This window comes from Penicillium paradoxum, assembly GCF_028828445.1.
Source record: "Penicillium paradoxum strain IBT 22861 chromosome Unknown utg000005l_segment0_segment0, whole genome shotgun sequence".
In the NCBI taxonomy this organism is placed as follows: Eukaryota; Fungi; Ascomycota; class Eurotiomycetes; order Eurotiales; family Aspergillaceae; genus Penicillium; species Penicillium paradoxum.
The window spans coordinates 68,913-94,312 of record NW_026643183.1 but is presented as its reverse complement, the minus strand read 5'-3'; the positions used below and the strand labels follow the sequence as shown (position 1 = coordinate 94,312).

The window sequence follows — 25,400 nt, the reverse complement described above, 5'->3', positions numbered from 1 at the left end:
TATACATGTACATGTACCTCCACATGATGTCGAGAATTGTCTATCTAATCAATCGGACTGATCTAATCAATCCCGACATCGGCGTCATCGGCGACCTCGGGATACGGTGGCCCCACTGTTAAATACACGTATTCTAACAATAGGATTACACGTGCTAATACGACTTGCCCGTGGTTCTTGATGTTTCGTAATTTTTGGTTCTCTGCACTGGAGCTACCTTGCATTAGGTATGTAGAGGTAGGATATACCTATATGCAGGTACATACATACCCTATGTACATGTACATGTACATATATATAGGTATGTGAAGTACATGTATGTATCCAATCCTCGGCTGCACTTTGCCTACATGTATGGATATGCAGGTATCTTAGGTATCCTACTTATGGCTCATCAGCATTACAAATTTGAGCCACTCTACTCCGTATCCGTGGGATTTGATGAATCCGTTCATTCGTGGATCCCATAGCTCGAGGAGGAGGGAGAATAGTGATCGTTGCGCTGTGATTATCATTATCATTACCTAGGTATAGTTACGATCTCATTGACATATTGGGCTGTCCAGCTGTTGAAAGTGGACCGGTCGAGGGTTGCAGGTCAATAATCCCACCCAGATGCCTTGTGCGGTGCAAAACATGCTCATTTTCTTGAACCTCCCCAAAATTCAAGCACCGACCACAGAGCACGCCGGATGGGGGGCGTCCGAGAAGCAAAACGTGAGGTTTATGCGTCAAACCTTCCCCCTTTGGGCAGAGAGAGATGCGCACAGCCTTTCCAGTCGCAGGTATTCTGATCCGAGTTAGTGTGAGGGATCAAGCTGAGGAGGCCCTATCATACCTTGTGGACCTCTGTTCCCCACCAGTTGAAATGTTTGCTAGCTCCAGTGAAGTAAATAGTCAAGAAAATCACCACACCAGCAATTCCCACAGATGAGTCCATGGCTGAGCTCAGGACAAAGTTGTACTTACTCCACCAGCTATGCAGACGCTTCCGGATAAGCAAGCCAAAGATGAGCCCGATAACTGCCCAACTGCCGTAATTCATCCCGGTCGCAGGGGGCAGGTAATTCAACCCACCGAGGAACAGCGGGACATGAACCTTTCGCCACAGCGATTTTGGGTAGCGGCGAGTCAGATAATAAACGGGTAGAGGCAATATGGCCCCAATGATGAAGAAATAAAGCAAAGTGGAATAGCCAACCTGGCTGGAGAAATAGCGTCGAGGCCCCACTGCACCCCAGATCAGAGAAGTGTTAAAGTGGGTGCTCGAGTAGGGACAACTGAAGCCATTGACAGCAGCGCTGGTGCAAATCCCACCGATATGATTCATGGCCCAATTAAGGACGCCGAGTGAGGAGAGCGTGCCCACAATCATCCCAACGCATTGGACCAAAAACAATTTTCGTTGCGGAATCTTCAGCATATTAATACAACTCGCCCATAGCGGAAGGGGTGGGTACTTGCATGGCAATAGTATGCTAGTTTCATATCCTGTGCAAAGTAAAGACCCTTGATGGTCGTGATATAACCGATGTCAAAGAACCAGATATTAGCTAGGACCTTGCCTTCGAAGACAAAACCGGCCACAATACGACAGAAAATGTCGATATTGATCTTGAGATTAGATGTTGCATAGACTAGGGCCAACTATGACACGTGAGTTGGAGATGAATGATGTGAATCTTCACTCTAGATCAACTCACCGGAGGGTAGAATACCAACGCGACAGCGCATGCCAGCAAAACACCGTACCATCTTAATTCCACGTTCCACCATTCAATCGCAAACATTGCCATGAACAAGGCCAAAACGCAGCAAATCAGGTACCACCACATGGGCACATCGCAGTCTTCCCTCTTGTCCTCAGCATGCTCTTTGAAACGGCCGGGAAGAGACGCAATAACCAGTCGAGGGACGCGTCTGGCAGCGTCGGCCATGATATGACGCTTTTCGAGAAGTACCCAAACAAGAAGAGCGCTTAGGGTAGCAAATGACAGCCCGAACATGTTCAGCGCGTAGGTGATTGGCATATAGACCTATGTATTCCCTCAAGTCAGCCTAAGTTCAATATGGGGCTTATGAGAATATGGAGTCTACCGGTGAGTATGAAAGGTATTTCTTGACATCGAGCTTATAGGCTGAAGCCGCATTGACGATCTTTTTGACCTTGTAAATTTGGCCAGTATTGTCAAATACTGTGGAAGCCGGTCAGGCCTGGTGATCGCAAGAGTTGAAACGGATGAACTGTACCTTGAGAGCTCTGGAAAGGAAGATACCCCGTGTTCCACACATTGGCATAATAACAAGCAACCGCCACAATCCAGACCCAGAACACCAGAGAAACGAAGACGTTGAGAATTGCCCACCAGGGGATGAGCAAGGGAGACCCAACATAGGATATTTGACTCCCTGCAAGCTCGTCAGCGGAATGATTAGCTCGCAACATGAGGGCCCTCACAATCAAAAGTCAGAGGCAAAAGGCCCATTCCTGAACGCATTCCAAATATCTGATTGACCACCTTGTTCTCTGGCTTGATCCAGCACGGAAAGCTGAGATAACTAAGTGCCGGAAAGAGGAAGTCTGGGAACCAATACCAACAGAACGAAAGGCAGCATGCCATGGCGAAGAACGCATAACGGGAGATTTTCCAGGTATTGTACCTATCATTGATCAGTCCTAGTGGAACAAAATCACGATTTCAGGAGCTACTTTTACCGTTGGACTTGTTTCTGATTGATATGATGAAGAGTGGTGGTTAAGGCAGTCACTCCCAGAACTCCAGGCCAGATCAACTCCCTAGGAATAACTACCACAGCTCGGAATAACCCGGCCAGACAGAATCCGACAAGGAATGTAGAGAGGGTAATGAGAATTTGGAATCCCCATCCTGCCTTGTAACCGTAAAACATTTGCTGCTCTGTCAGAACATCGGCACCCAGACGAACATAGATACTGAGGTTAGACATGATGTAGATCAACACATGTTCCTGAAGGGGTTATCTTAGATTGAATGTGGAGCTTGTGTCGAGAGAACTTACCTTCGTGTTGAAAGGTCCCGGGTTGAGGTCGAACGACCACAGACCTAGCGGGAGGGTCCATGTTGGGATGACTTTCTCCCATAGTTTTCCCAGTGGATAGGCCAGCAAGAGAACCACGGCGCCCGAAATTGTCAAGGACGGTGTACGGAGAGTGTACAGTGTGTTCAGTCCGCTGACAATTATGCAAAAAGCAATTCCTAGCACCCACATACGCAAGGTGAGAATGGGCTCCGCAGGATCATCTTCAGCAAGGCCTATGCCAGCAGCTCGCAAAAGATCGGTCTGTGAATCTGCATCTGCGGCGATGTCAGAATCATAAGATAAGTCCATGCAAAAAGGAATTACCAGAATCCGTATTATTCCCTTTTTGGACCTCCGTTTCCCGAACAGTTTCTGCCAGGGCACCAAGATCTTTGTTCGCGGTGACTGCCATGATGAGATGGAGTAGGAGGAAGCAAGGAAGCGAGAGAAAGGATCAGATAAATAAGACACCATCAGATTAGATTCCACCAACAACTCGAGGTGTCATTCGGATGCAACATCGGACTGAATCCGTGGGACAAGCCATCAGCTTTACACGGGTACAGAGTGCAGGGGCAACCTTGGGAGTCTCCCACGGTCATTGGGCTCGAGTACTGCGTAGTTCATCTGAACGGTTATGTTTCTACTTACCAGATGCCTTTGATCCTTTGGTTCAGAGTGAAGTCGATTATCCCCTACCAGGATTTAAAAAGATGCCAGGATCCAGTATCCCGCGAGTCATTCGCCCACATTGCGCTTCGCCTTCGTACTGGAACCCCCGCGAAGAAGCTTTGAAAAGACCCAAAGGTTGTCAGCCTAGTCAGGCTCACAAACCCACGGGTGCAAGAAGAATGGATACGGATTTTAGAAGGGAATCACGATGGACTATGTATAATCATTGGCTGGAATCTCCCTCAATATCTGCCGTAGATCTTTCAAGCTTATACTACAAGGACTAATGACAAGAGATGATGGAAATCAGGTCCTACTGACACTTATAATGGAAGAAGATTCCGTGGCGCGCGTTTCTTGACTCACCGAGCTAATAAATCCTCTTCCAACACTCTGACACTTAATTTGATGCCCCAGCCATTTCGCCCGCCGATCCAATTCTTTCGTTTTCCGACCTTGTGGATTTTCTGCACATCATGCTCAAGCTCTTGCTTCAGGTGGGTCGGGTCGTAAGCAACCTTTTGAATGGCAATTATCAATTCCATGCCCTCTTTCTTGCCTTTCTTCCCTAAATCGGTTTTCCATTGCGCCGATGGAAGAATCCGAGGCTTAGAGGTGTCAATAGAGCCCGTTGGGTACAGCTGACTGAGGACAAGGCCAAGCTTTCCCAAATAACGAGTCCACCAAACCTCCTCCTGGGTTAATATCCCCTGGAGGTGTGTTTTCAACTCCATATCTCTGGGTGGTAATTCTCCACCATAACGCTCCTGGAGCATGAGTGCCAGGAGAGCGCGATGGGCGTGTGGAATTCCATGCGTAGAGGCCAAAAAACCAGTACTAGTGCTGTATAAGGCTGCACTAGAGGAGAGTTCCTTGGACATTGTAGCGTGATAGTAGAGTGAATTGGCAAAGGCCTGAACAAGATGGAGACTGATGGAAGATGGGAACGATCGGCTGGCAGATGGTCGCGGGAGGGCCGATAGCAATAAAGCGGCCAGCGCCTGGGCCGAGGGCGGTGCATATCGAGCCGTGGCAACCTCCAAGGGATCCTGCTGGCGGACAACTGGGAGCATTTCACGGAACAAGACTCCTTCTCGTACACCTCCCTGGCAGAAATGGACCTCTTTAATTCCATGGGGCAGTGAGTCGGCCAGCGTGTTGACCAAGAAGGCGACCGAGGGCACCTGCTTGCGTCGCCGGTCAGAGACCCGGAAGATCTCGTGTGCTGTCCGAGCCACCTCTTTGAGAGTCTCGGTGTCCTCGAAATCCTTCTTGGGGGCGGAATATCCGTTAATAATCGAGATGGGGTAACTTTGACCTCTGGTCTGGTGGAGATATAACAGAAGATAGCCCCAACCCCGGAACCCACCACCTGAGAGATAAAGAGGGAAGCCGCCCTGCTCGCGAGCCTTTCGAATGAGCTGCTCAGGGACACCAAGAGTATCAAACGCGGCGCAAAAATTGTCAGCCATTTCCCTGCGGAAATTTTCAAGAGCTCTCCGCGCTTCCTCTTTATTTTTGTGTCTTTTTAGCTCTGCCAGCTTTTGTGTCAATGCAGCTGCCCCGTAGGGAAAGCTGACCGATCCTTGGGAACTCATGCGCACGTTGCCTGTGTGAGAAGTGATCCAGGTCATCTGCATGCTCCCACCCCCCAGATCCAGCGCAAGTCCTTCCACATCTGAGAAACTACTAGCGATTCCCCAAGCTCCAATAACTCCTTCTTCCTCCTTTCTTAGGGCTTCCACCACAATCCCTGTTTTGTGGCAGATGGCATCGATGAACGCAGAGGCATTAATGGCAGTCCGAGTTGCTTCCGTAGCGATGATTCGAATATTTTGTGCAGGCACGCTGAGTTCCGTGCAAACAATCTGGAATCGAACTATGGCACTGACGATTCGGTCGATAACCTGCTGTGGGATAGGAATTCGGCTGCCCGACTCGGGGTCAATTTGGGCCTCGTAGAGTGAGATATTGACCCGATGAAAGTGTACTGTAGGGATGACTCGAGTGCTTGGAGGTGAGAGATCGGAAATCGAACAGCGAATGCCATTACTGTTGTATGAATGTCAGCAAACAATCCCACATCAAATATACCCGGAGAATGCGGTATACCTACCTGCCTAGATCGACGACGGCATGAAGATATAAATTTTGCCCCGGATCAGATGGTGCCATTTGTTTATTCATTGCTGGAATTCGGTCCCCTCCCCCCATGGTGGCTGTTAGTTCAATTATCTGGGGTTCAGTCGCACAGTTGTTGCACCCCCGCGATGGATCTGAAAAAGAAATGGATGACATCATTATTCTCGACCGCCCGGTATTCTGCCGGTGGATCTCCCAGAGATACGCTTGTGTCTACTCCGTGGACTAGACCATAATGGAAGGAGAGCAATAGTCTGATATTGACGATTTAAGGATTGATAGAGATATCAGTGGGGAGTATATGGCTGTCCATTATGAGTGGAGTAGCACATGGATGTTTCAGCAAGAGAAGATTTGTTACTTAGTGCCTCAGGTGTCAAAACGAGGGGTAAAATCACATGATCGGTGTTCTTGGTCAACTTTTCCTAAAAAGACCAAAGGGCTACATACCTATATTGCCTCAATAGATGAATGGTTCAACGATTAGTCGTAACATTAAGCGATCGGGTATAACAGGAGATTTGGCTTCTAAAACGCCAAGCTGGCGTTTCAACGATCAGTTGTAGGTGTATCTACATGTAATCCGTAGGGTACACGTCCACTACAGATACTTGCAACATACCGGTCATATGTTTATTAACAACGAAAATCGTGTGCAAGACAACAAGAGGAGACCATTTTCATATTCGACGCTATAAAAAGTGAGTGACCTTGTAAGTTTAAGGCCCCTTATGTCCGTCGGTGGCTGTCCAATCGGCGTATCACGTGGCCCTTGCCTAATCAATCAGATCAGATAAGACATGGGAGGGACGACGTATTTCTTTTAGCCGAATTCGTCAGACCGCCAAGTCTCGAGGACTCAACTTCGGAGAGAACCTTTCAGTCTTTACAATCATCAGGTAGAAATACATCACTAAGAACTTCATCTTATTATTTCAAGTTTCATTGAGATTTCCATCGTCGAGAGGGACAACGCTCGACGAGGGTCCCCGAGGACCTAATTGTACGCGGAAAGGACCAGGGAAATCCGAGGTGGATCGGATTGGTCAGATTTTCTGCTGTCAAGACATTGCAGTCTTTTTGGCGAGACGAGTCTCCTCGAAATAAACTCACCTCTAGCTTTTTTTTCTTCCTTCGCTTGCTTTTCTTCTTTATTTGTTTTAGATGTAATCCTGAGATAGGAATCCCCTCTTTTCTCCCCTTCGCATCATCTGGGAACTTCTTCGACACGATCCCAAGGGTCTAAGTATCCAGAATACCTATTAAGAGACTTCTGATCCACATGGCTCCACCTGATCAGTACGATTTTCGGCTTACTGCCGGTGCTCCGCCTTCCCTTTTCCCACCATTTTCTCACTTTCGAACTACCCTGCGAGTTAGGAGCTCATTATGCTACCCCGTTGGGTGTTTATCGCACTTTTCCAGGGTGCCTGGGCCAACGGTTCAACGGAGCGGTGTGTGACGACTGTCTTCTCAGCATACAACTATATCTCATTTGCCGGCCTTCCCATGAAAGGTTGGGAGGCTGGATGTCGGAATCCATTGAAAGTCGCATCAATATATGCCGCGTCAGATATATACTGCAATGAGCAAGAACGGGCGATAGGCCTGGCTCAGTTGGCTGAACAATGTGAGCAATTTGTGAGCCAGGAGCTTCTATCCAGGGAAGCAGTCGCCGAGCATTTGACAGCGGATGCAATACGGAACATGAGAACGATCGATTATCAGGAGTTATCAGGAACCGAACCAGTGATCATGCCAGTCCTTCTCTCCGCATCTTACTTTGAGCTGATGTTCAAGACAATTGTGAGTCCTTATGGCGCTCTTCAATTGCAAAGAGATAAACTTACGAACATTCTAGACATCTTGGGAGTTTGAAGTTTGGTCGCATCATGCATTTGGGTAAGTCTGTGCAAGCCGTCAAGCACAACGTAGAAACTGACCATTCAGCTATATTGGCTATGCCTATTGGGGTGGTATACTGTTTATGGGCATGCTGTATCGATGGAGTAACTGGATGTTCTACCGCCGGCAACGTCACACAGAGCGCGCGCTAGAATCCAATATATATCCTTTGACGAGGATGTTAGAAAATACCCCGTGGGTGGGGACAGGGCTTCACTGGATTGACACACATCTGATAGTTCCATCTCCTCTGGCAACAACAAAGCGTCGATATCTGCTAGGCTGCACATTCCCAACGAGAGCCGAGGCACTCATAGTCATGGGATTTTGGATGATCAGTATCGTACTGAGTGTTGTGGGCTACGAAATCTTCCCTGGAAACATCTAGTACGTGACGAAACTAAATATGAGACATCAATCATGCTAACAGATAATTAAGCTGGCCCGATATCCCAAGTCAGATCTTGCGTTACTCAGCAGATCGCACTGGAATCATGTCGTTCGCGAATTTTCCCCTTCTGTGGCTTTTTGGCGGACGGAATAATATCTTCCAGTGGGCGACCGGGTGGAGCTTTGCGTCGTTTAATATATTCCATCGCCATGTTGCGCGGATTGCGACTTTACAGGCAGTCGTGCATTCTATCCTCTACTTCTTCATGTTCATCCAAAGTAAGTGAGGGCTCATCCACCACCAATGCAGGTTAAAACACTTACAGATGTTGCAAATCATAGCGGGCAAAGCCTGGAAGGGTATTTCGAAAACGTATGTTTTGTGGGGTATCTTAGTACGCTGCTATTCCCCCCCGGTCTTACTGCAAGGGGAGTGACTAAACGACGTCTTAGGGCACGTTGATCATGGTTTTGTTGTTGATCACCTCATTGGATCGGATCCGAATTGCGACATATGAGCTATTTCTGATCGCCCATGTCGTGCTTTCGATTATCACCCTGGTAGCGTGCTTTTAGTAAGTGCTACAGTCCGACAAATCTTTCTCTTCTCTTTCAACCCCCTCCTTCTAACTATTGATAGCCACACAGTGATATTCGAAGGGAACGCGTACTGGCAGTACCTCTGGCCTTCGGTAGCTATATGGGTCGTCGATCGATTTCTTCGAATCGTACGGCTATGTTACTGCAACCTTCACGTGAAGAAGTCAAACGAAAGTCTGGTGAGCGGCTCTCTGAGTCGCATATCCTACGACGTAGGAAGCGATGTAGTGCGGTTGGAGGTCACGCAGGGCATGCCTTCCTTACAACCGTCCCCAGGACAGTACTACTTTTTATACCAGCCCTTTCGGCTCGCTGGCTGGGAGAGCCATCCTTTCACCATTGGAGCTTGGTCTTACGAGTTAGGGGATAGCACATCTTTGACATCAACTTCGACCAAGCTGGTCAAACAACTTGACATTTCGCATGTGCCGCTGCTTGCAGCCGAACCCTCCGACAGAGACTACCAAGGCTTCCCAAAGGATGGCCCCTCGGGCCAGAAAGGACTTATGAAGCTCAAATTGACTTTCTGGATCCGCCCCTATGACGGTTGGACCCAAAGGTTGCGACAACAATGTTTGAGTTCACCAGCCGAGATAACTGAGACAACCATCCTCCTTGAAGGCCCATATGGAGAAACATTCCCACTATGGAGGTATGAATCAGTGTTGATTGTCGTGGGTGGGACGGGAATTGCGTCGGCGGTGCCATATATTCAGGATCATCTACGCCGGTCTGTCGAAGGATGGGACGATAACCCCGAAAATGAGAAAACAAGAGTCCGAGAAATGGAGCTTGTTTGGACCACGAGACAAGCAGCGTTTATCCTAGATGTTTCCAGCCGGGAACTAAAGCCCGCGCTGGGACGGGATGACTTCCGTGCGTCCTTTTACGCTACTCGTGATCCCATTGTATGCTCCGACGATCTTCGCGATGTTGGATATGAGATCCAGTCAGGCCGGCCTCACCTTCAATCCTTGATCATGACGCGGGCTTCCGATGCGTGCTCAGCTGGTTCGAACCTTGCGATTCTCGTCTGTGGCCCACCTGAAATGGCAAATGAGGCACGCGCCGCGACACATGATGCAATGCGGCAAGGCTACCGCTCTATTAAATTTGTGGAAGAGTGTTTTACATGGTAGGCAAGGGAGTCTGCAGGAGACTTTATGATAGGTATATGGCAACCATGCATGTAGATTACATCTGAAGATATTTATGGTAAGACCTCGAACCATTTGGCAAATAGCAAATGAATTCGATTTTATTATATGGAGTGATCTATGAAGCACGATCAACCCGAACTTTCACGCGTTTCGTCTATCCTGCAAATATTCTTCGGGGACTTGAAGATCACTCTCTCCGGAGTAGTTCGTATTCGGCCTGGAGATGTGGCTGACAGGGCTGTGTGATGCACAAGGCAGGAGGTTCCCACACCACTGTGCATGCGACTATTGATTTCCACTAAAGAACAAGCAAATTGTACTCCGTACGGAGTACTCCGTAGATATTTTATTCTTCTCGGGGCTGAAGAAAAATTGGCCCAACCAAATCGAAGATCGGTGTGATGGGAAGTGATAGATCACATCGACATCCACCCGGGGAACGCAGACGTCACACGCAGATTCAGATTCAAAAGCAAAAGCCAAATACGGAGTGCGGAGTAGTGCTGCCATTAGCAAAGCATACTCTAGTAGCAAGGCGTCCGGTTTTAGGAGAGTTGTATTATGTGATTGTGTGATCTTCACGGGGTACGGAGTACGGAGTATCCTTATGCATCTGTCAACTTTTGCCATTTGCCTATGGGAGATATCACGGCAGAGTGCATGGATCGACAGGGGGAACCACTTGGATACATCCATCGTGAAGCTGAAGATGGATCACTGAGCGCATAATCCATGTTGGCCAAGACCTACTTTGCCGCCCAGAAGCAATAATTCATGCCCGTCACTTACCATCCTCGGCATCACCCACTCTCATGCAGTAATGGGAGCCTCTGGTATGCTCCAATACTCAGGCCTGTTTGACGAGCAATCTGAGTTGAAGGTAGAGCTCATACAACATAGTGAGCTTGAGAAAACCTATAAAGGCCATGAGCATCCCAGGGCTGTTCATCCCCATCCAACTCGGTCATATTCCAACTATTTCAATCCTTTAATCACACTTACTCTCTTTTTTTCAATCAACCCTTGGTCCTGCCAAAATACAAAATGAAGTTCTTCATCCCTGCTTTCCTTTTCGCTGCTACCGCCATGGCTTTGCCTGGCTCCGGCTCTGCCGCTGGCGTTGCTCCCCTTTCCGAGAACGAGGTCGAAAACGCTGTCAACAAGTGCGGTGATGGTGCTCAGATGTCTTGCTGCAACAAGATTAACAAGAATGAGGGCGTCACCCAGAACAACATCGGTGTTCTCTCCAACGTCCTCGGTGCCATTGGCAGCGAGGGTCTTGGTGTTGGCCAGGGTTGCACTCAACTTGACATTCCCGTCTCCGGTGCGTAACAAATCTCCATGAACCGAAGAACAGAATTAACCATCACCTAGTTCTCGGTGCTGCCGGTCTGACCGACTTCCTCAAGAAGAACTGCCAACAAAACATTGCCTGTTGCCAGAACTCCAACTCCCAGGCTGTATGTGCTTCCCTATTCTGAGACAACAACCACCAGACTAACCTTCACACAGAACGGCAATCTTGTCGGTGTTGCTCTCCCCTGTGTCAGCTTCGGCGGCTTGCTGTAAATTGCACATCATAGATAACCTTTCCGCCATGGACATATCAATGACCACCAACCTTGTCAAATATGGCGGTCTCTGCGGGAAGGGAGCAGAATGAGCATCATTCAATGTACACTTACAACATCATCAAGGGCCTCTCTTTTCCACCCTCGCCAAGCCAGAATCTCCCTGATTGTGGAACTTGGGTCTCCGAGAGTGGATCTTGCCATTCCTTTGCCTTTTGTTTGTCACTAGTCTTTGGGACTTTTAACCATATGTATTTATTTATATCGAAAATGGAAGGCCCTTGCTTTAATTTAATACGAAGAGAGCGTCTTAGCTCTATCTTGTCTAGCGAATGCTGATTCCACACCTCGTTTTGTTCGAGTCCACGTATGTAATTTCCCTGATAGGTACTTGCAATTCGCAGAACCCAACAGGAAGAGAGCCGGTGATTGTCTTCTCATGTTATCATCCTATGATTTTCCTACTATGTAGATATTCCGGAGGAACATGCGGTATACGTTAGAATCTGAAGTGGGATAGTAAATGAAACATTCGATTTATAGAGCGATAAGCTTCATATCAAAACAATATCATAGTATCTCTGACCAGATCGCATTTTATTGTATACAAACTTTATCGGGGGTCTAGGTGTCTGTTATAATGAAAGGTAAGTATAATCGCGTACAATAGATACAGCCAATATATAACTAATATGTAGGAACTCTATTCTGACCCTAACCTATTAGTAGCTTATGGCGGACTGTATGATTTTACTGCTTCATTGATTAAACCCCATGAAAAGGGTGAGGGACTAGCACGAATGTTGAAATGGCCTTCGAGTGTGGGGTTCGTATCTATAAGTCCGTAGGTATATATATAGATATATACGGAGTAGCCTGGCAGGATTTCATATATCGGCAGTGCCTGCTGCGGTCTTTGTAACCTCTAAGTGTAGGGTTAATGTGGCAGTTCCCTGCTGTTGTTAAGGCAAGTGGGCCTGACACCACTGCAAAACTAGGAAGTAATGGTAAGGTAGAGCGTTTACCAAAAGAGCCACTATGACGACCAACTGGTCGTCATGTCAGGTTACCAACCTAAATACCCGATATGTGCTACAAGATATATGCACACCGTATTCGTACTCCGCGTACGTTCGGTTGTAACAGCTGTACATCTATTTCGAACTTAACGTGAAATGGATGTTCTAGTTATCCGTTATGTTATACTCCACGTGAAAAATCTATGCAGCTAGGCTAAAGATAGACCTTTGGGCAGGGCTTAGTCAATTGTAGGGCCGATACTACGGGTGCCTAGTCTCATACATTATAGTCTGCTTTCCTACACGAATGATAGCGTCACGGCGAACAAAGTCCCTAAAGATGCCTTCTGCATAGGCGTTGATACAGTATCTGTTTCTTCATATATAAGTGTTGGACTTCTCTCTCAGTCTACAGCTTAGCTTAGTTCTTAAGTTCATAAGGTCGATACATAAGTAGGAGATATAAGGTAGAGGAATACCATAGGACCTAGTGGGCTTATTGCCCGATATATTAGACATCGATGCATGCCCGACCTCAGGTCCGCAGTAACCTTAGGCAACCAGCCAGGCATCCGACTTTGGCCTCAGGCCACAGATCACCACTCCCAGGGTTCTTCTAAGCCGTAGTCATTTCCAAAGTCTTGCTGCTGTTACTGCTCTCTTGGACTGGACTTGGAATTCGACTAACAAGGGTTGAATTAAGGTGCTGTTTTAATCCTTTGACGTCAATTGCGTAAAAGCAGAAAAACTGCCGACAGATCTCCCGATGGCAAACACTCATGGAAATTAGCGTCTCACTGAAACCCAGAAGTTTTCATGGCCCCAGATCTTTCATCACTGGGTGGACCACCCAGACTTCCTCGGGATTCATACAACCTATGAACTACTTCACGGGGATGAGGAATCGACTTACTGCGGATGTTCAGGGATCTGAGGTCCTCCGGGTCACATCCCGCTTGCCTTCCGGGTCAAGGTCCGACGCATACGTCTCTCTAACCTCGGGTTGCTGGGAGGACTGGATCGGCAATTCCCATGCGGAATTGAGTCGATATACATCAGTACTGGTTCCTGGTCGGCTGATACTCCAATAAGATTATTTTATAGGAGACATGGTGGATCAAAATGAGTGCGGTCTCACTCCGTCGGTAAATCCCCACACCCCATCGGCACCCCGTCGCCCCATGGGGTCCCAGTATTCCTGGGGGGAATAGATGGAATTTAAGATCCCCCCTTTCCTCCATCCTCTACTGTGGTTGTGGCATTCTTGACGGGGTTTTGCTTTGATTGAATCAAATCCTCGCATTTTGGATATAGACCTCGACTTCAAGCCGAATCCGTGCAGACCTACAGAAGGTGCAATATCTTACTCTCTGAGCACTTTCTTCGTTTTTTCAATTCATTTACCTCAAAATGACGAATGACTTTGCCGATAATATTGGCCCAAACGGAGTTAGAACAAGCAATGACATCAAGAATACCGTCCCCGAGGACCCAATTCACCTGGAAAATGTCCCGATCAGGTTCCGAGAGTGCAAAATCTCCCATCACGGAATCTGGGAGAACGAATCCCCGCATAATCCCCGCAACTGGCCCCATTGGAAGAAGAATGCGCAGATCCTGATGGTAGCGTTTCATTCTATGATGGGAACTTTCATGGCAGCTGGTATCATACCTGCGTATGATGCCTTCGCGAAGGAATACCAGGTCACTGTACCAGAGGCCAGTTATTTAACATCAGCTCAAGTGTGTCTCGTTGCTCCAGAAATCCTTCGCGTCTTTGCTGTGGCAGACTTGCTGATCGAAAACTTCATCTAGATCCTGCTTCTTGGGTTATCCCCTCTGATATGGAATCCCATCACCGCCGTCTATGGTCGATACCATGTCACATTGCTATCGGTCCTGGGGAGTATGTTATGCAATATTGGTGGGGCAAGGTGTACTTCCTACGGTGCACAAATGGCTACTCGAGTCCTCACCGCATTTCTGATCTCACCCCCTATTGGCAATGGAAGTGGTGTAGTAATAGAGCTCTCTGAATCCGAAAATCGAGGGAAGAAGCTAGGCTGGTGGACTCTGATGACTACCATTGGCACTCCCGCAGGTCCATTCTGCATGGGATTCGTGATCAAACACATTGGTGTTCAGTGGATCTTTTGGATTTTTGCTATCATCAATTTCTGCCAACTTGTGGTATATCTTGCCATTGGCGATGAAACTATCTACAATCCAGATAACGAGCTCGAGAAAGCTGGCTTCTGGAGCAAGCTGATCCCACGAAAGATCAGCTCTCAGTCGCTCAGACCTCTCGACTTCATTGCGCCGTTTTCTTTGGCAAAGTATCCCCGGATCCTGGTGGTAGCATGCGCCCATGCTATTACCTTTTGTTATGGTAACATCGTCTTGATTGTTGAGATGCCTATCGCATTTGGCGAGAAGTTCCACTTTGATGCTCAGCAGATCGGGCTACAGTTCATTGCTATCATCATCGGCTGCGTATTGGGTGAACAAATCAGTGGCCCTATATGCGATTGGTTCTTAGGGCATGTTCGCAAATCAAGAGGAGCATCTTGCCCGGCGGATCGTCTGTGGCTCTCCTATATTGCTTTTGCCACAGTAATCGCCGGACTTTTGACCTGGGGGTTTCAGCTACAGAATGCGACCACATGGAACGTTTCTCCGTGTGTTGGTGCGGCCATTGCAAGTTTCGGTAACCAGATGCAGACGACAATTTTGACAACGTTTGCTGTGGAGAGTAAACAAGCACGGGCTAGTCAAGTTGGTGTCTTCGTGAACGTATGCCGACAGATCTATGGATTTGTAAGATTCCTCCAAAAATGTTGTTCTTTTCCTTCAACTAATATACTTCTTTCTACCTAGGTCGGCCCCTTTTATTTCCCAGGTATGTTCACTACTTTAGGACTCGGTGGCGCTGCTGGGGTGATGGCGGCGCTTGTCGGAGGATGTGCGTTACTTCCTATCATCGCAGTCCAAGTTGTCTCAACCCGTACAGAGAAGCGCTGATTGGCAACTGCTCCTGCTTTTGACCCGCCATGGCTTTTCCGTCTACCTAGTTTTCCCTGAAATAAGACCTAGGAGATTCCAAGTTATGTGTCTCAGCCAGGACAAACAGCAATTCAAGATATACATTGTATCATACTGTGCTTAAATGAGAGCCAACGGAGAATATTTTGAAATAGGCGTCCAAAGATACCTAGGTAGGTGTGTTTAAACCGGGATCTTGAAGCTAAAAAAACCCTAAAAAAGATTATTTGGAACGCTATTTAGCCATGACATGTCCTGAAAATCTGGAAATTCAAATGTATCCAGGATCGCAGCATTCATTTCTTCTCCAAAAGACAGCTCATTTGATCCACTTGCGATGGTGCCTGTTCCATGACTGGGCGCATGATTGATCGGCAGCAGACCTTCGGAAGCAACCTGCTCGTAAAGAATCTCAAGAGCCGCCACACAGCGACGAGCGGATGTGCTATAAGTCTGGTATTTCCGAAGAATCTCCAAGGCATGGTTCCAGGACTGCGTGAGGGAACTTTCTGTAACTTCAGCAAGTATTGTGGAGCACAAACGGCCAGCGATGAGCACAGTCGCAGATGTATAAACGTCTAGATATATCAGAACGGAAAGCAAAAGCGCGAGGAAGATCTGTGCTCACAAAGAATGTTATACCACCAAGCCGGTAGCGGGCCACCAGTGCCGTCAGCGGGGACATTGTTGTAAATAAGTTCGATGGACTCTTGGGCAGATTTGACACAAATGATAGAGCACTGCAGTGCAACAAGATGTGGAAAAGAATTAGTCGTGGACACTAACGGGTCTGTTGTCGCGTTATCCCGCACGGCGCAATATTTGGAAAGAGTTGGCCGAAATAAAAGCATCCGAACATGGAGAAACCTTGAGGAATATCTCGATTAGCTGCATGAAGATTATCCATCCTCGATACAAATAACTGACCTCGCACGCAAGACAATGCTTTGCCGGTAGAATATAGGGGTTGCAGGTATAACTGATGAGTCTCCACGCAAGTGCAGAGGAAGGCTTCGTGTCCATCGAGTGAGAGAGCGGTCAAGCTCAAAGATAGTCCGTTCTCCCTCGCTTGCAACGTTGTCAAAACAGAAGTCATGAATATCTTCCATACTATCATCGGAAATCGGTTTGTATTGACTAAGAAGCACATCGTGCATTATCTCGTAAAGCTCCAAGGACTTGGAGTAGAATGCCATCATTGAGGGCCGATTCGAGGGCTGGGAGACCTGTGCACTGGAACCTGATGAAATATATTCATCGTCAACGGCGGCTGGTAAAGGGACTGCGCCACTTGAGACCTTTGAGATCATTGCAGGGCGACCGAATGTCATTGATATTACCCTTGAAAAAGATTGAAATCAGAATCATATAAATTGCCAGCAGCGCCGGGAGTTAAGGTCAGCATACCGATCCATCAATATACAGCCGTGCCATATTTTGCGAGCTAGCTGTTGGTCTTGGAAACTTTGAAAACGGGCAATATTTTGGGGCAGATGAAGTCCCAAACTCCGAGAATTGCGGATTGCAAGCCCAGTGACAATCCAACATTGATGCGCGGAATCTGTACTTTGGAGATATTGAGCCATGAGAAGTAGGCATTGAATCAAACCAGCGGATCCAGTATCCCAGAGATTGAACTGGAACAGACCTTTCGCTCGGGAGAAAAAAGCATCTGCCGATGTTTCTCGCTCTTTCGGGGGACAAAATCAGCCAACTGACTAGCCAAGGCGAATATGACATTCAACGTGCACATCAGCATATTTTCGTCATATTCAAGATTATCACCAGACCAAATTTTCGCATACTCAGCCTTCAAATGAGCCGGGACAAGAAAAGGATATAAAGGGAAAACGTAATCCCAGTAAACTTCCATGAGACTATCCGCCATTTTTCGCGGGGGAAGCACATAATTTGCCACTGATGACCGATGCCTGTCACTTCGCGAAGGCATTAGGCTCGAAGGGATATTGGGGTGAGGAATAGAAGGACGTCGGTGAGGTGATGCGATTCTTCTATCAACCGCTGTCCGGATCTGGCGCATGAATCCTGCCGCACTAGAGCTTCCAAAGAATCCTTGACTGGCACGCTCTTCCTCTACAGTACCCATCATCGCATTGACCCCATCTCCTTGATGGTGAACGTTGGGTGTGGCCATTCCACCCTGACTGGGGATGCTTTGCGTATACTTTCGGGGCGTTCCGGACTGCAAAGTACCAGGTATCGGAGAGAGCATACTTGCTCGCTACACACGTCGAGCCTGTTAGATAGAGAAACCGTAATATTGCGATCTACCAACCGGCGTGCATTCTGATTCATGAGTCCTTTCGAAACGTTGGGGGCTTTCGAGTTGCTGAATTCGAGTTTCTAGCTCAGATATATAACTACAAAAACATGAATTAGTTGATCTAGGCATTAAATTTAGGGAACATACTTTTGCCTCGCTCGCTTCTTCTCCAGCTCCCCGGTGTAGACACAGTGCAGGCCCTGGTCGGCCCTCTTCCTGCATGGTCCACACGCTGCATTGTTTTAGCACGGGTCGCATCCCGAATGACATAACGAGGACATACTCGGTTGGATTCCATCACAACGAACTTTTCTTGCACGACAATCATCACATGCAATGGCAATTTTACGACGTTTTGTTCTGTTCTGGAGCTCGGACGGCGAATGGTCAGTCATAACGATAATGGGGCGTTATAGGCAAAGAGCATGGGAAAGCTCGGGATTCCATCCGGGCTCGGGAGGCCCAATGACCACAGGAGACCATTGCGACCTCAAGTGCCAAACAAAGGGTATCACGTGACCACTACTGTCCTATGTCAGCATGTTACAGTTCCAAGGTTCCAAGGTTCCACCTGCAACGTTCCAGCGTTTCTCACAGGTCCGAACCATGGTTGTCGCTCTGCAGCAAAACTCAAAAAGGCTGTATGTAAATACCTACATTATGTACCCAAGGGATACATATAACATACATGTATAGAACCATCATATCCTTCCGTTAGGATTTCAAAACCAATATCCCAGCAGTGCCAGGCTATGCTAATTAGATTCTAGGGTTTTTAGGTAAAATTGACCCACGCAAGCCAGGAATCAGACGCATGTTGCATATTCTCATCAAACCAACCAAGAAACAATTCATGATCATCAATATTCACATCATCTAGCAAGTTGTCGTCACGACCCGATTTGTCACTCGTTCCGTGGTCATCTTCGATGGAGAGGACTTGGTCCAAGACATGGCGGATAGCTTTCCGACCGTGCTGTGCGACACGATAGTTGCCTTCATGAGGCTTAATGATGATATCCAGATATGCCGCGAAAAGGGTCAAATTCTGGATGATCTCCGAGCGAGGAAATCCCAGATCAGAATTTGACACTGTTGAGCGAGATCGACGCAGTAGTTCTGCACAAAGGACCCCGGCAGAAGGGAGACCTGGTAAGCATACCTAATTTGTGTTTTGAAATCTTAGCATTCTTGCTTTGTTCCATGATTGAAGGTCTGCTAAACCTACATTAAAACCAAGATCTTTGATGGGATGCCCGGAGCGAGTTTTCCTAGCAATCATAATGACCAACGCGTTGAGGATCTCCCGTGAAACGCCGATGATTGCTTCGGGTTGAGCTTGGGTCCGCTTCCCAAGAGTTCGGTAAAGCAAGAAGTCGTTATAAAGAAAGCCTATATAGATATCGAAAAGGATATCGTCTTCAACTCGAGATCTGGAAAAAGTGGCACTGCCATCATCACGAGTCCAATGAAGAAATTCTGGAAGGGCTTGTCGGAGTTGGCGGCATTCGTGGGAGAGATCCCTAAGAACGTCAGCTATGCCCTCAATATGGCAGGAGATTGAATTGTTAGCTTACTGGACCTTCTGGCTGAGGTTCTCAGTTTGCCAACTCAGTGACAATTCCAAGACTTTTTCGCGAAGGACACTACTGATCAAAGCGAGTCGAGGCCATGCCCCCTTCTTTAAGCTTGATTCTTGATTCCATCCGCTCTTTCCGTCCAACCGGGCGATTGCAGTGTCGCGAATCACTAAATCAGCGAAGATCTCATCAACGCTCAAGTCAAGTGGCATTTGAATATCACAATAACGCCAGCTGATGAGCGGCGGGCGACCCAGGAAAGTGGCGAGCCCTTTGTCTACCGTATATGCCGCGACCATGGTTCTTTTTCGCATCTCAGAAAGAAAAAACGGAGCCTTGGTGCTGGAATCCTGATGAAGCCCGAGGGCAAATACCGTTGTTGATAAATCTCCCAGCTTTCTCCACGGCCGGAAGTCTAAGCAAACCGTTAGATAATCTTGCTATGCAACAAAGACTGGAGCAACACACCACTTTCACCATAGACTATGCCGAGGAGTATGACCTGATGCAATAGCAGCCAGCTCACAAGATCGTTCACAATTCCATTGATATCACAAAACTGCAGACATATGTCCCCGACCGCGGTCGCGGTGATAGCCAGACTTTTTGGATCCATGGTATCCCGACGCTTGAAGACAGGGTCGTCATGAGGCACCCAGTCTGTGGCCAGACCAGTCAGAGTGAAAAGTAGACCAACCAGCTCCCATCTTCCAGAAGTCGCAGACTGGAACTCCTGCCAGGTCATTGAGGGATGCACTTCCAGCACCCGACTATGCGTTTCAAATAGTCTCTGAGACATGAGGAGAGCACGTGTATTTGTGTCTTTTCGGTCATTCTCTAGGGAATTCCACATATTCTCAACGACTGTGAATACCATGTTCGTGATTGGCCAGCCAAGGCTCCAGCCCGTCCATATTTTGAATCGAGCAGTGACCACGTCTCGGTATAATGGGAGGTTTTCTAGAAGTACTAAGACTCGAGCACCGAGATGAATGCGCTTTTGGTCAACCGGGAGATCATCATCGCCTGCAAGGAATTGAGCCCCAACGAGAGGCTCGTTTCTGGTATCCGCGAAGGCGTCGGAGTAGCTAGTTTGTCCCAAAAATCCTGGGGCCGAGACAGATGTCCTTTTCCGAGTCCAGATATCGGATCCACTGTCTAGTCGACCAATATTGACGGGTATCTCTGCCTCACCTACCAAGCGGCGTTTTCTTTTGCGTATTTCGGTAGTTGACTGCGTCAACGGAGCCGGATGATAAGTGCAACGAAGATTGCGGCGTACACATCTCCCACAAACGGGACTTATGTGATCGCATCGCAATTTCGATGTACGACATGGCTCGCAAGAGGATAGTTGGCCATTACGGCGAGGAGTTGCCATGGTGTAAGTCGCTAGACGATGGTGGTCAAAGGAAGGATTGAGATGGATGGCGGTTATCGGGACTCGGAGCTCGGAGCTCGGAGCTCGGAGGTTTCTGGCTGGAGAGCGCAACAGACACCTGAGACTTCAATGCTCGAGATATGTCTAACCGTACGGCGTCAAGCCGACCAAGAGATCGGATCTCGGAGCTCAAGTTTAGGTACATATTAACGTGAAAAGAAATGCATGTACTGGTTAAACTTCCAATTATCGATTTCGCAACGACCTACGAGTATAATTACTAGACCTCCGCAATGGGCTTGGTTGGGCCCGGATCTTAGGCCCATAGCCCAACCAGCACTAGGCTAGGGGCTCTACCTTCGAAGCCAACCAAGCCTACAGCCCAGTAGTGGGGGCCTACAAGGCCGCTAATAAAGCCGATTTATATATATAAACATAGTCTTAGCGCTCATAAAGCTACTGATTAATGTCTAATTTTTACATATATTCGAGTCTATAAGCTTACCGCGGAAGAAACCGGTTAATTTAGGGCTTAGAGGGTAATCTGTTCCTGCATCACATCTTGATGCCTGCCCTTTCAGGCAGTTTAGTTTGACACACTGAGCTCTGACAGATGGATTCTTTCAGTTGCTAGTTTGCTAGTTTCTTAGTCTTTATGGACTGTATGGTCCCTAGTTTATGCTAGCTTCAGAGAATCATAGCTTCTTCCTTCTTCTCTCCCTCTCTCAGTAGCCTCATCATAATCTAAATACCTAAAAATACTAGAAAAATCCACATTACTTATATATCTACCAGAAATTAGCATGTCTATATTATTTAAGGCCCATTAGGCCCACAGCCCATCAATGGGTCCAAAGCCCAGCCCATTTGTAGGTTGGGGCGGGTTGGGCTTCGTGGGCTGGTGCGGAGGTCTGATGATCACTGATTTCGCTCCCCGCTGTCTCTGGCACCGAGAGCCACCAAAAAACCCAAAAGCAGAACTTTCAGCATATGGTTCCTAGGGGCCAAACCTTGCCGACAGCATCAACGACACGCTGCAAATCAAGGGCCAGTCTTCAGCATTGAACAAACTAGATGTTTGGATAAAGCTAAAATGGGTCAGCGTGTGTTATACCTTCCCTACTAGGCATCCCGTTTGCACTAAATAAAAATTAGACAATCGGCGATGTAGGGGATGGATCAAAACATCTCTTGATCAAACCGAGACTGCATGATAGTTGGACTGGAGTATGTCAAAAAGATCTGCACAAGTTAGATATCATGCAGACTCGACACTGTGAGTGCGTTATCTGAAGCCCTAGAATTTGCTCGTGACTTATGGGAAGATAGCAGCGACTTACATGAACCCCCGGACTTGATATGGAATCACTCTCGTGAGGGGATTGTTCCTTTAAATGGGTCTTTTGTTCTCTCTCTCTTTTCGGAAAGGGCACAGAATCGAACGAAACTACAGGATAATCAACAATTTGTTTGTAGTTTGGCGATTTTACTGCAAAAGAAATAATGGGCTAGAGTCTGAATGTATGAAGTCATCAGATCTTCACTGTTTATATGTAACTTGTCCTTATTCGATTCGAATTAATAAGTCGAATTTCATAAAATATATATGTGTTATGATAGTGAAAATGGTACGATCGGACGCTGATATATGGAGAGATGGTCTTACACGTTCCAAGATTGCTACTTGAACTAATTGCCAAGGACTCAAGGCAGAGTTACATGCACTGTGGCTCTACTATCCAGGTTGCAAAGGTGTTACTAGAAGCAAGAACTGTGCGAGGATTCTGTTATACTGCCAGAAACATACCTATGTATATAGGTATCCGTGTGCCATTTTCGTGTTTGCCTGGAAAATCAGGGGCATTAAGCCGCTGGCAAGCATAATTGTCCATATATTGCGAGAAGAAAAGAAAAGAAAAGAAAAGAAAGGAAAAGGAAGGAGGAAGAAAAAAGATAATCCCATATCAACATTCAACCCTATTCGGAGCTAAATATCTGTCATCAACATCTAAGAAGCAGTTCGAGTTTCAGTCCCGTTGACTCGTTCTAAATGCTCCATATGCTGGGATGTCTTGATCTTTTCATTCTGACTGCCCACGGATATATCCTTAGGGTGAAAGTCAATTTTGCCACCTTCCTGAATGACCTTGGTTCGATCGAGCTGAGTACGGGCACGGGTATAAGGATCCAGTCTCCAGTGATTGACTCGGAGTCGCTCAGCCAGATAAGCTCGTTCGCCTTCGCTGGATTGAATTTTGCTCGGGTCTTTGGATCTACTCGCATCGATCCACCCAGAGGTGGCAGTCAAAAACTCATCGCCAATAGTCTGGCGTTCGGCTTTCAGAGCGTCCCGTGTTGTAGTGTCATTCATCTTTGAGTTCTCGTTGGGACTGGGCTCCGCGTATTGATATCTCCAGTTTTCGTTGCCGCCTAATTCTTCCACGATCTGATCTCGAGCAATGAACTTCTCAAGATCGGCGACACTATTCGTAAATTGAACCTTGGCTGCAATTTCGGGATCCATCCAGCCTCGAATGAGTCTCCAAATGCCTATACCATGAAATTTCAGTAATCCAACGGACAAAATGACATTGATCAAGAACAAAAGTCACGAGAAAGAGTAAACAAACCTGAAAACACCCATGGAGAATTATGAATAAGGATAATTCCCAATGATTCGGGATAATTGGCCTCGAAACACCTTAGAATGAATTTCACAGGTGGATAGTCCTACAGGAAAGGAAAGAAAGAACCAAAAGAGTCAGCGACAGAATGGCAAGGGGTTTGTAAGAAGGGAAATAGCGACAAACCATATTGGACAATCCGAACCCTGTCATATCGAACAGCACAGCCTAGTCTTAATCAGTGACACCTTCTCCTAAGGTCGTTGGAAAGTGATCTTACTGCAGTTTCAACGGGAGGAGCCAATGTCAATCGTACGGATTCAATCACATGAACGATGTATCGCTCTAAGGATTCTTGGCTCTGAGTGCCGGGCTGATGCAGGCGAACCCTCACCACCACAATTGGGCGACCTGACCGATCGACACCATGAACGTAACTCTTTCCCATCCGCATTTGAGACATGAAATCATTCCCAGCCTTTTGTTCACTTGTGCTAGATATGTCTTGAGTCTGATTGAGGGCATGCAGTTCTCCTTTTGCCATTATATCGTCATCCACATGTATCTCCTTCACTCGCCAAACAACTGTATTCATCAGCATGGAGAATGCCTTAGGAACATCCCATTTGCGAGCACGGAGGAATCGTAGAAGTACAGCATCGGGGTGGTCGTGCTTCAGGGTATCTAGTATGCCCGTACGCAGCTCAGCCGGTGCGATCTGAGCGAGAGCCTTCTTAATCACGTTCAAATCCTGTACCCCTGTACCGAGTTCTTCAAGCTGTGTCATAATATTTCGTTAGTACGGTGTGTTGGATGTAGGGATGGCCTTTTCCGAGACGTTGCTTTGGGTGCGACCAAGCAGCGAAAGTCGTATTTGAGGAGGCGGTGGACTGGCATGTTCCTCTACACAGCCGCTGACAGGTCCATTGATCCAAGAGTTCTCCCCTGTTTTGAGCAAAACAGACCACAGCGATTGTAGTTTTGCCTCCTGCGCCTTTGTGATATTGCCCAGAAAGCCCGACTTCGGTCTGTCGGCAGCCATATTGGTCGCGGACAATCAGACGCTATTGAAAAGAATCGAGAGTGAAGTCATGCAATCGCGACACAAAGGAGTTCAGACTTGGTGTTGCCCATGAAGAATATAAAGGGACAGCCGAGACAAAGCATGGAGCTACAAAGGTTCTGATATCGCAGATCGTCACAAATCCACATGAAACCCCTCAGCGGATCACCCGGACTCTGCCTCGGTCCCTAAAGCAATCGAAAATGGGACAAGCGTGATGCTCGACGGCTTTTTGTTTTTGATTTTCCCATTGTCGATCGCTGTCACCCGCAGCAAGCTATGTTATAGAAGCAGCTAGACATAGACCTCCGCAATGGGCCTAGTTGGGCCCTACCTTCGAAGCCCAACCAAGCCCATGGCCCATTATAGGGGCCCATAAGGCCCCCATTAAAGCCTATTTGTATGTATAAATATAGTCTTAGCGCTTATAAACCTGCTGATTAATGTCTGTTCTTTACATATGTTTGAGTCTGTATACTTACCGCGGAAGATCTCGGCGCCGGCCCTAATCTAGCCCAATACGGGGGTTCAATAGGTGATATAGAATCAATATATAAATATATATATCTCACATCGAGAGAAGTTAGTGTATCTTTCTATTAATTTACATTTTTCTCAAATTTTATAAATCTTAATTTTATTGATCTTATATACTCCGTACGGTTAATTTAGTCAAGAGAGATACTATTTGCACACCCCCAAAACCCACCTTTTCGCTATTTGCACACCTATTTAAACCTTTCTAGGTAAGGTGCCTCTTAGCAACTGATTTCCCTCTGATTTTGTATTTTACGCTATATCCGCGTAGTACTCTCTGCGCCCCATATACGATATCGACGCCCCCTAGCCACATCATATTTCATACTATATCATGATATCGCTGTTATAAAAAATGAAGCTATTCCCA

At 47.2% G+C, this 25,400-nt stretch overlaps 8 protein-coding genes across 8 annotated transcripts; 3 read left to right on the top strand and 5 right to left on the bottom strand.

Moving 5' to 3' along the window:
* Positions 1–832: 832 nt before the first annotated feature.
* On the bottom strand, positions 833–3,472 carry N7457_005076 (uncharacterized protein; the record flags this gene model as incomplete). The annotated part of the gene is made up of 9 exons (XM_057176121.1): positions 833–1,414; positions 1,465–1,647; positions 1,704–2,036; positions 2,098–2,195; positions 2,251–2,409; positions 2,459–2,661; positions 2,717–2,988; positions 3,040–3,335; positions 3,385–3,472. The coding sequence occupies 9 exons, from the start codon at positions 3,470–3,472 to the stop codon at positions 833–835; spliced, it is 2,214 nt and encodes a 737-aa protein (XP_057030423.1).
* Positions 3,473–4,094: 622 nt separating this feature from the next.
* N7457_005075 (putative transcription regulator (RTG2)) lies at positions 4,095–5,946 on the bottom strand (the record flags this gene model as incomplete). Its single annotated transcript, XM_057176120.1, has 2 exons — positions 4,095–5,784; positions 5,849–5,946. The coding sequence occupies 2 exons, from the start codon at positions 5,944–5,946 to the stop codon at positions 4,095–4,097; spliced, it is 1,788 nt and encodes a 595-aa protein (XP_057030422.1).
* A 1,317-nt stretch (positions 5,947–7,263) lies between these two features.
* On the top strand, positions 7,264–9,908 carry N7457_005074 (ferric reductase family protein; the record flags this gene model as incomplete). Its single annotated transcript, XM_057176119.1, has 7 exons — positions 7,264–7,680; positions 7,736–7,776; positions 7,825–8,166; positions 8,219–8,448; positions 8,512–8,564; positions 8,623–8,744; positions 8,810–9,908. 7 exons carry the CDS (start codon positions 7,264–7,266, stop codon positions 9,906–9,908), a joined length of 2,304 nt encoding a protein of 767 aa, XP_057030421.1.
* A 1,065-nt stretch (positions 9,909–10,973) lies between these two features.
* N7457_005073 (hydrophobin family protein) lies at positions 10,974–11,498 on the top strand (the record flags this gene model as incomplete). Its single annotated transcript, XM_057176118.1, has 3 exons — positions 10,974–11,253; positions 11,304–11,389; positions 11,442–11,498. The coding sequence occupies 3 exons, from the start codon at positions 10,974–10,976 to the stop codon at positions 11,496–11,498; spliced, it is 423 nt and encodes a 140-aa protein (XP_057030420.1).
* A 2,431-nt stretch (positions 11,499–13,929) lies between these two features.
* On the top strand, positions 13,930–15,540 carry N7457_005072 (uncharacterized protein; the record flags this gene model as incomplete). Its single annotated transcript, XM_057176117.1, has 3 exons — positions 13,930–14,262; positions 14,335–15,336; positions 15,397–15,540. The coding sequence occupies 3 exons, from the start codon at positions 13,930–13,932 to the stop codon at positions 15,538–15,540; spliced, it is 1,479 nt and encodes a 492-aa protein (XP_057030419.1).
* Positions 15,541–15,774: 234 nt separating this feature from the next.
* On the bottom strand, positions 15,775–16,892 carry N7457_005071 (transcription factor domain-containing protein; the record flags this gene model as incomplete). Its single annotated transcript, XM_057176116.1, has 3 exons — positions 15,775–16,139; positions 16,190–16,428; positions 16,489–16,892. 3 exons carry the CDS (start codon positions 16,890–16,892, stop codon positions 15,775–15,777), a joined length of 1,008 nt encoding a protein of 335 aa, XP_057030418.1.
* Positions 16,893–18,620: 1,728 nt separating this feature from the next.
* N7457_005070 (uncharacterized protein) lies at positions 18,621–20,902 on the bottom strand (the record flags this gene model as incomplete). The annotated part of the gene is made up of 4 exons (XM_057176115.1): positions 18,621–19,007; positions 19,074–19,368; positions 19,423–19,840; positions 19,894–20,902. Coding segments are annotated over 4 exons (2,109 nt in total), but the record flags the coding sequence as incomplete, so codon positions are not given.
* A 1,912-nt stretch (positions 20,903–22,814) lies between these two features.
* On the bottom strand, positions 22,815–24,472 carry N7457_005069 (CRAL-TRIO domain-containing protein; the record flags this gene model as incomplete). Its single annotated transcript, XM_057176114.1, has 5 exons — positions 22,815–23,356; positions 23,437–23,536; positions 23,617–23,658; positions 23,711–24,208; positions 24,269–24,472. 5 exons carry the CDS (start codon positions 24,470–24,472, stop codon positions 22,815–22,817), a joined length of 1,386 nt encoding a protein of 461 aa, XP_057030416.1.
* Positions 24,473–25,400: the final 928 nt, after the last annotated feature.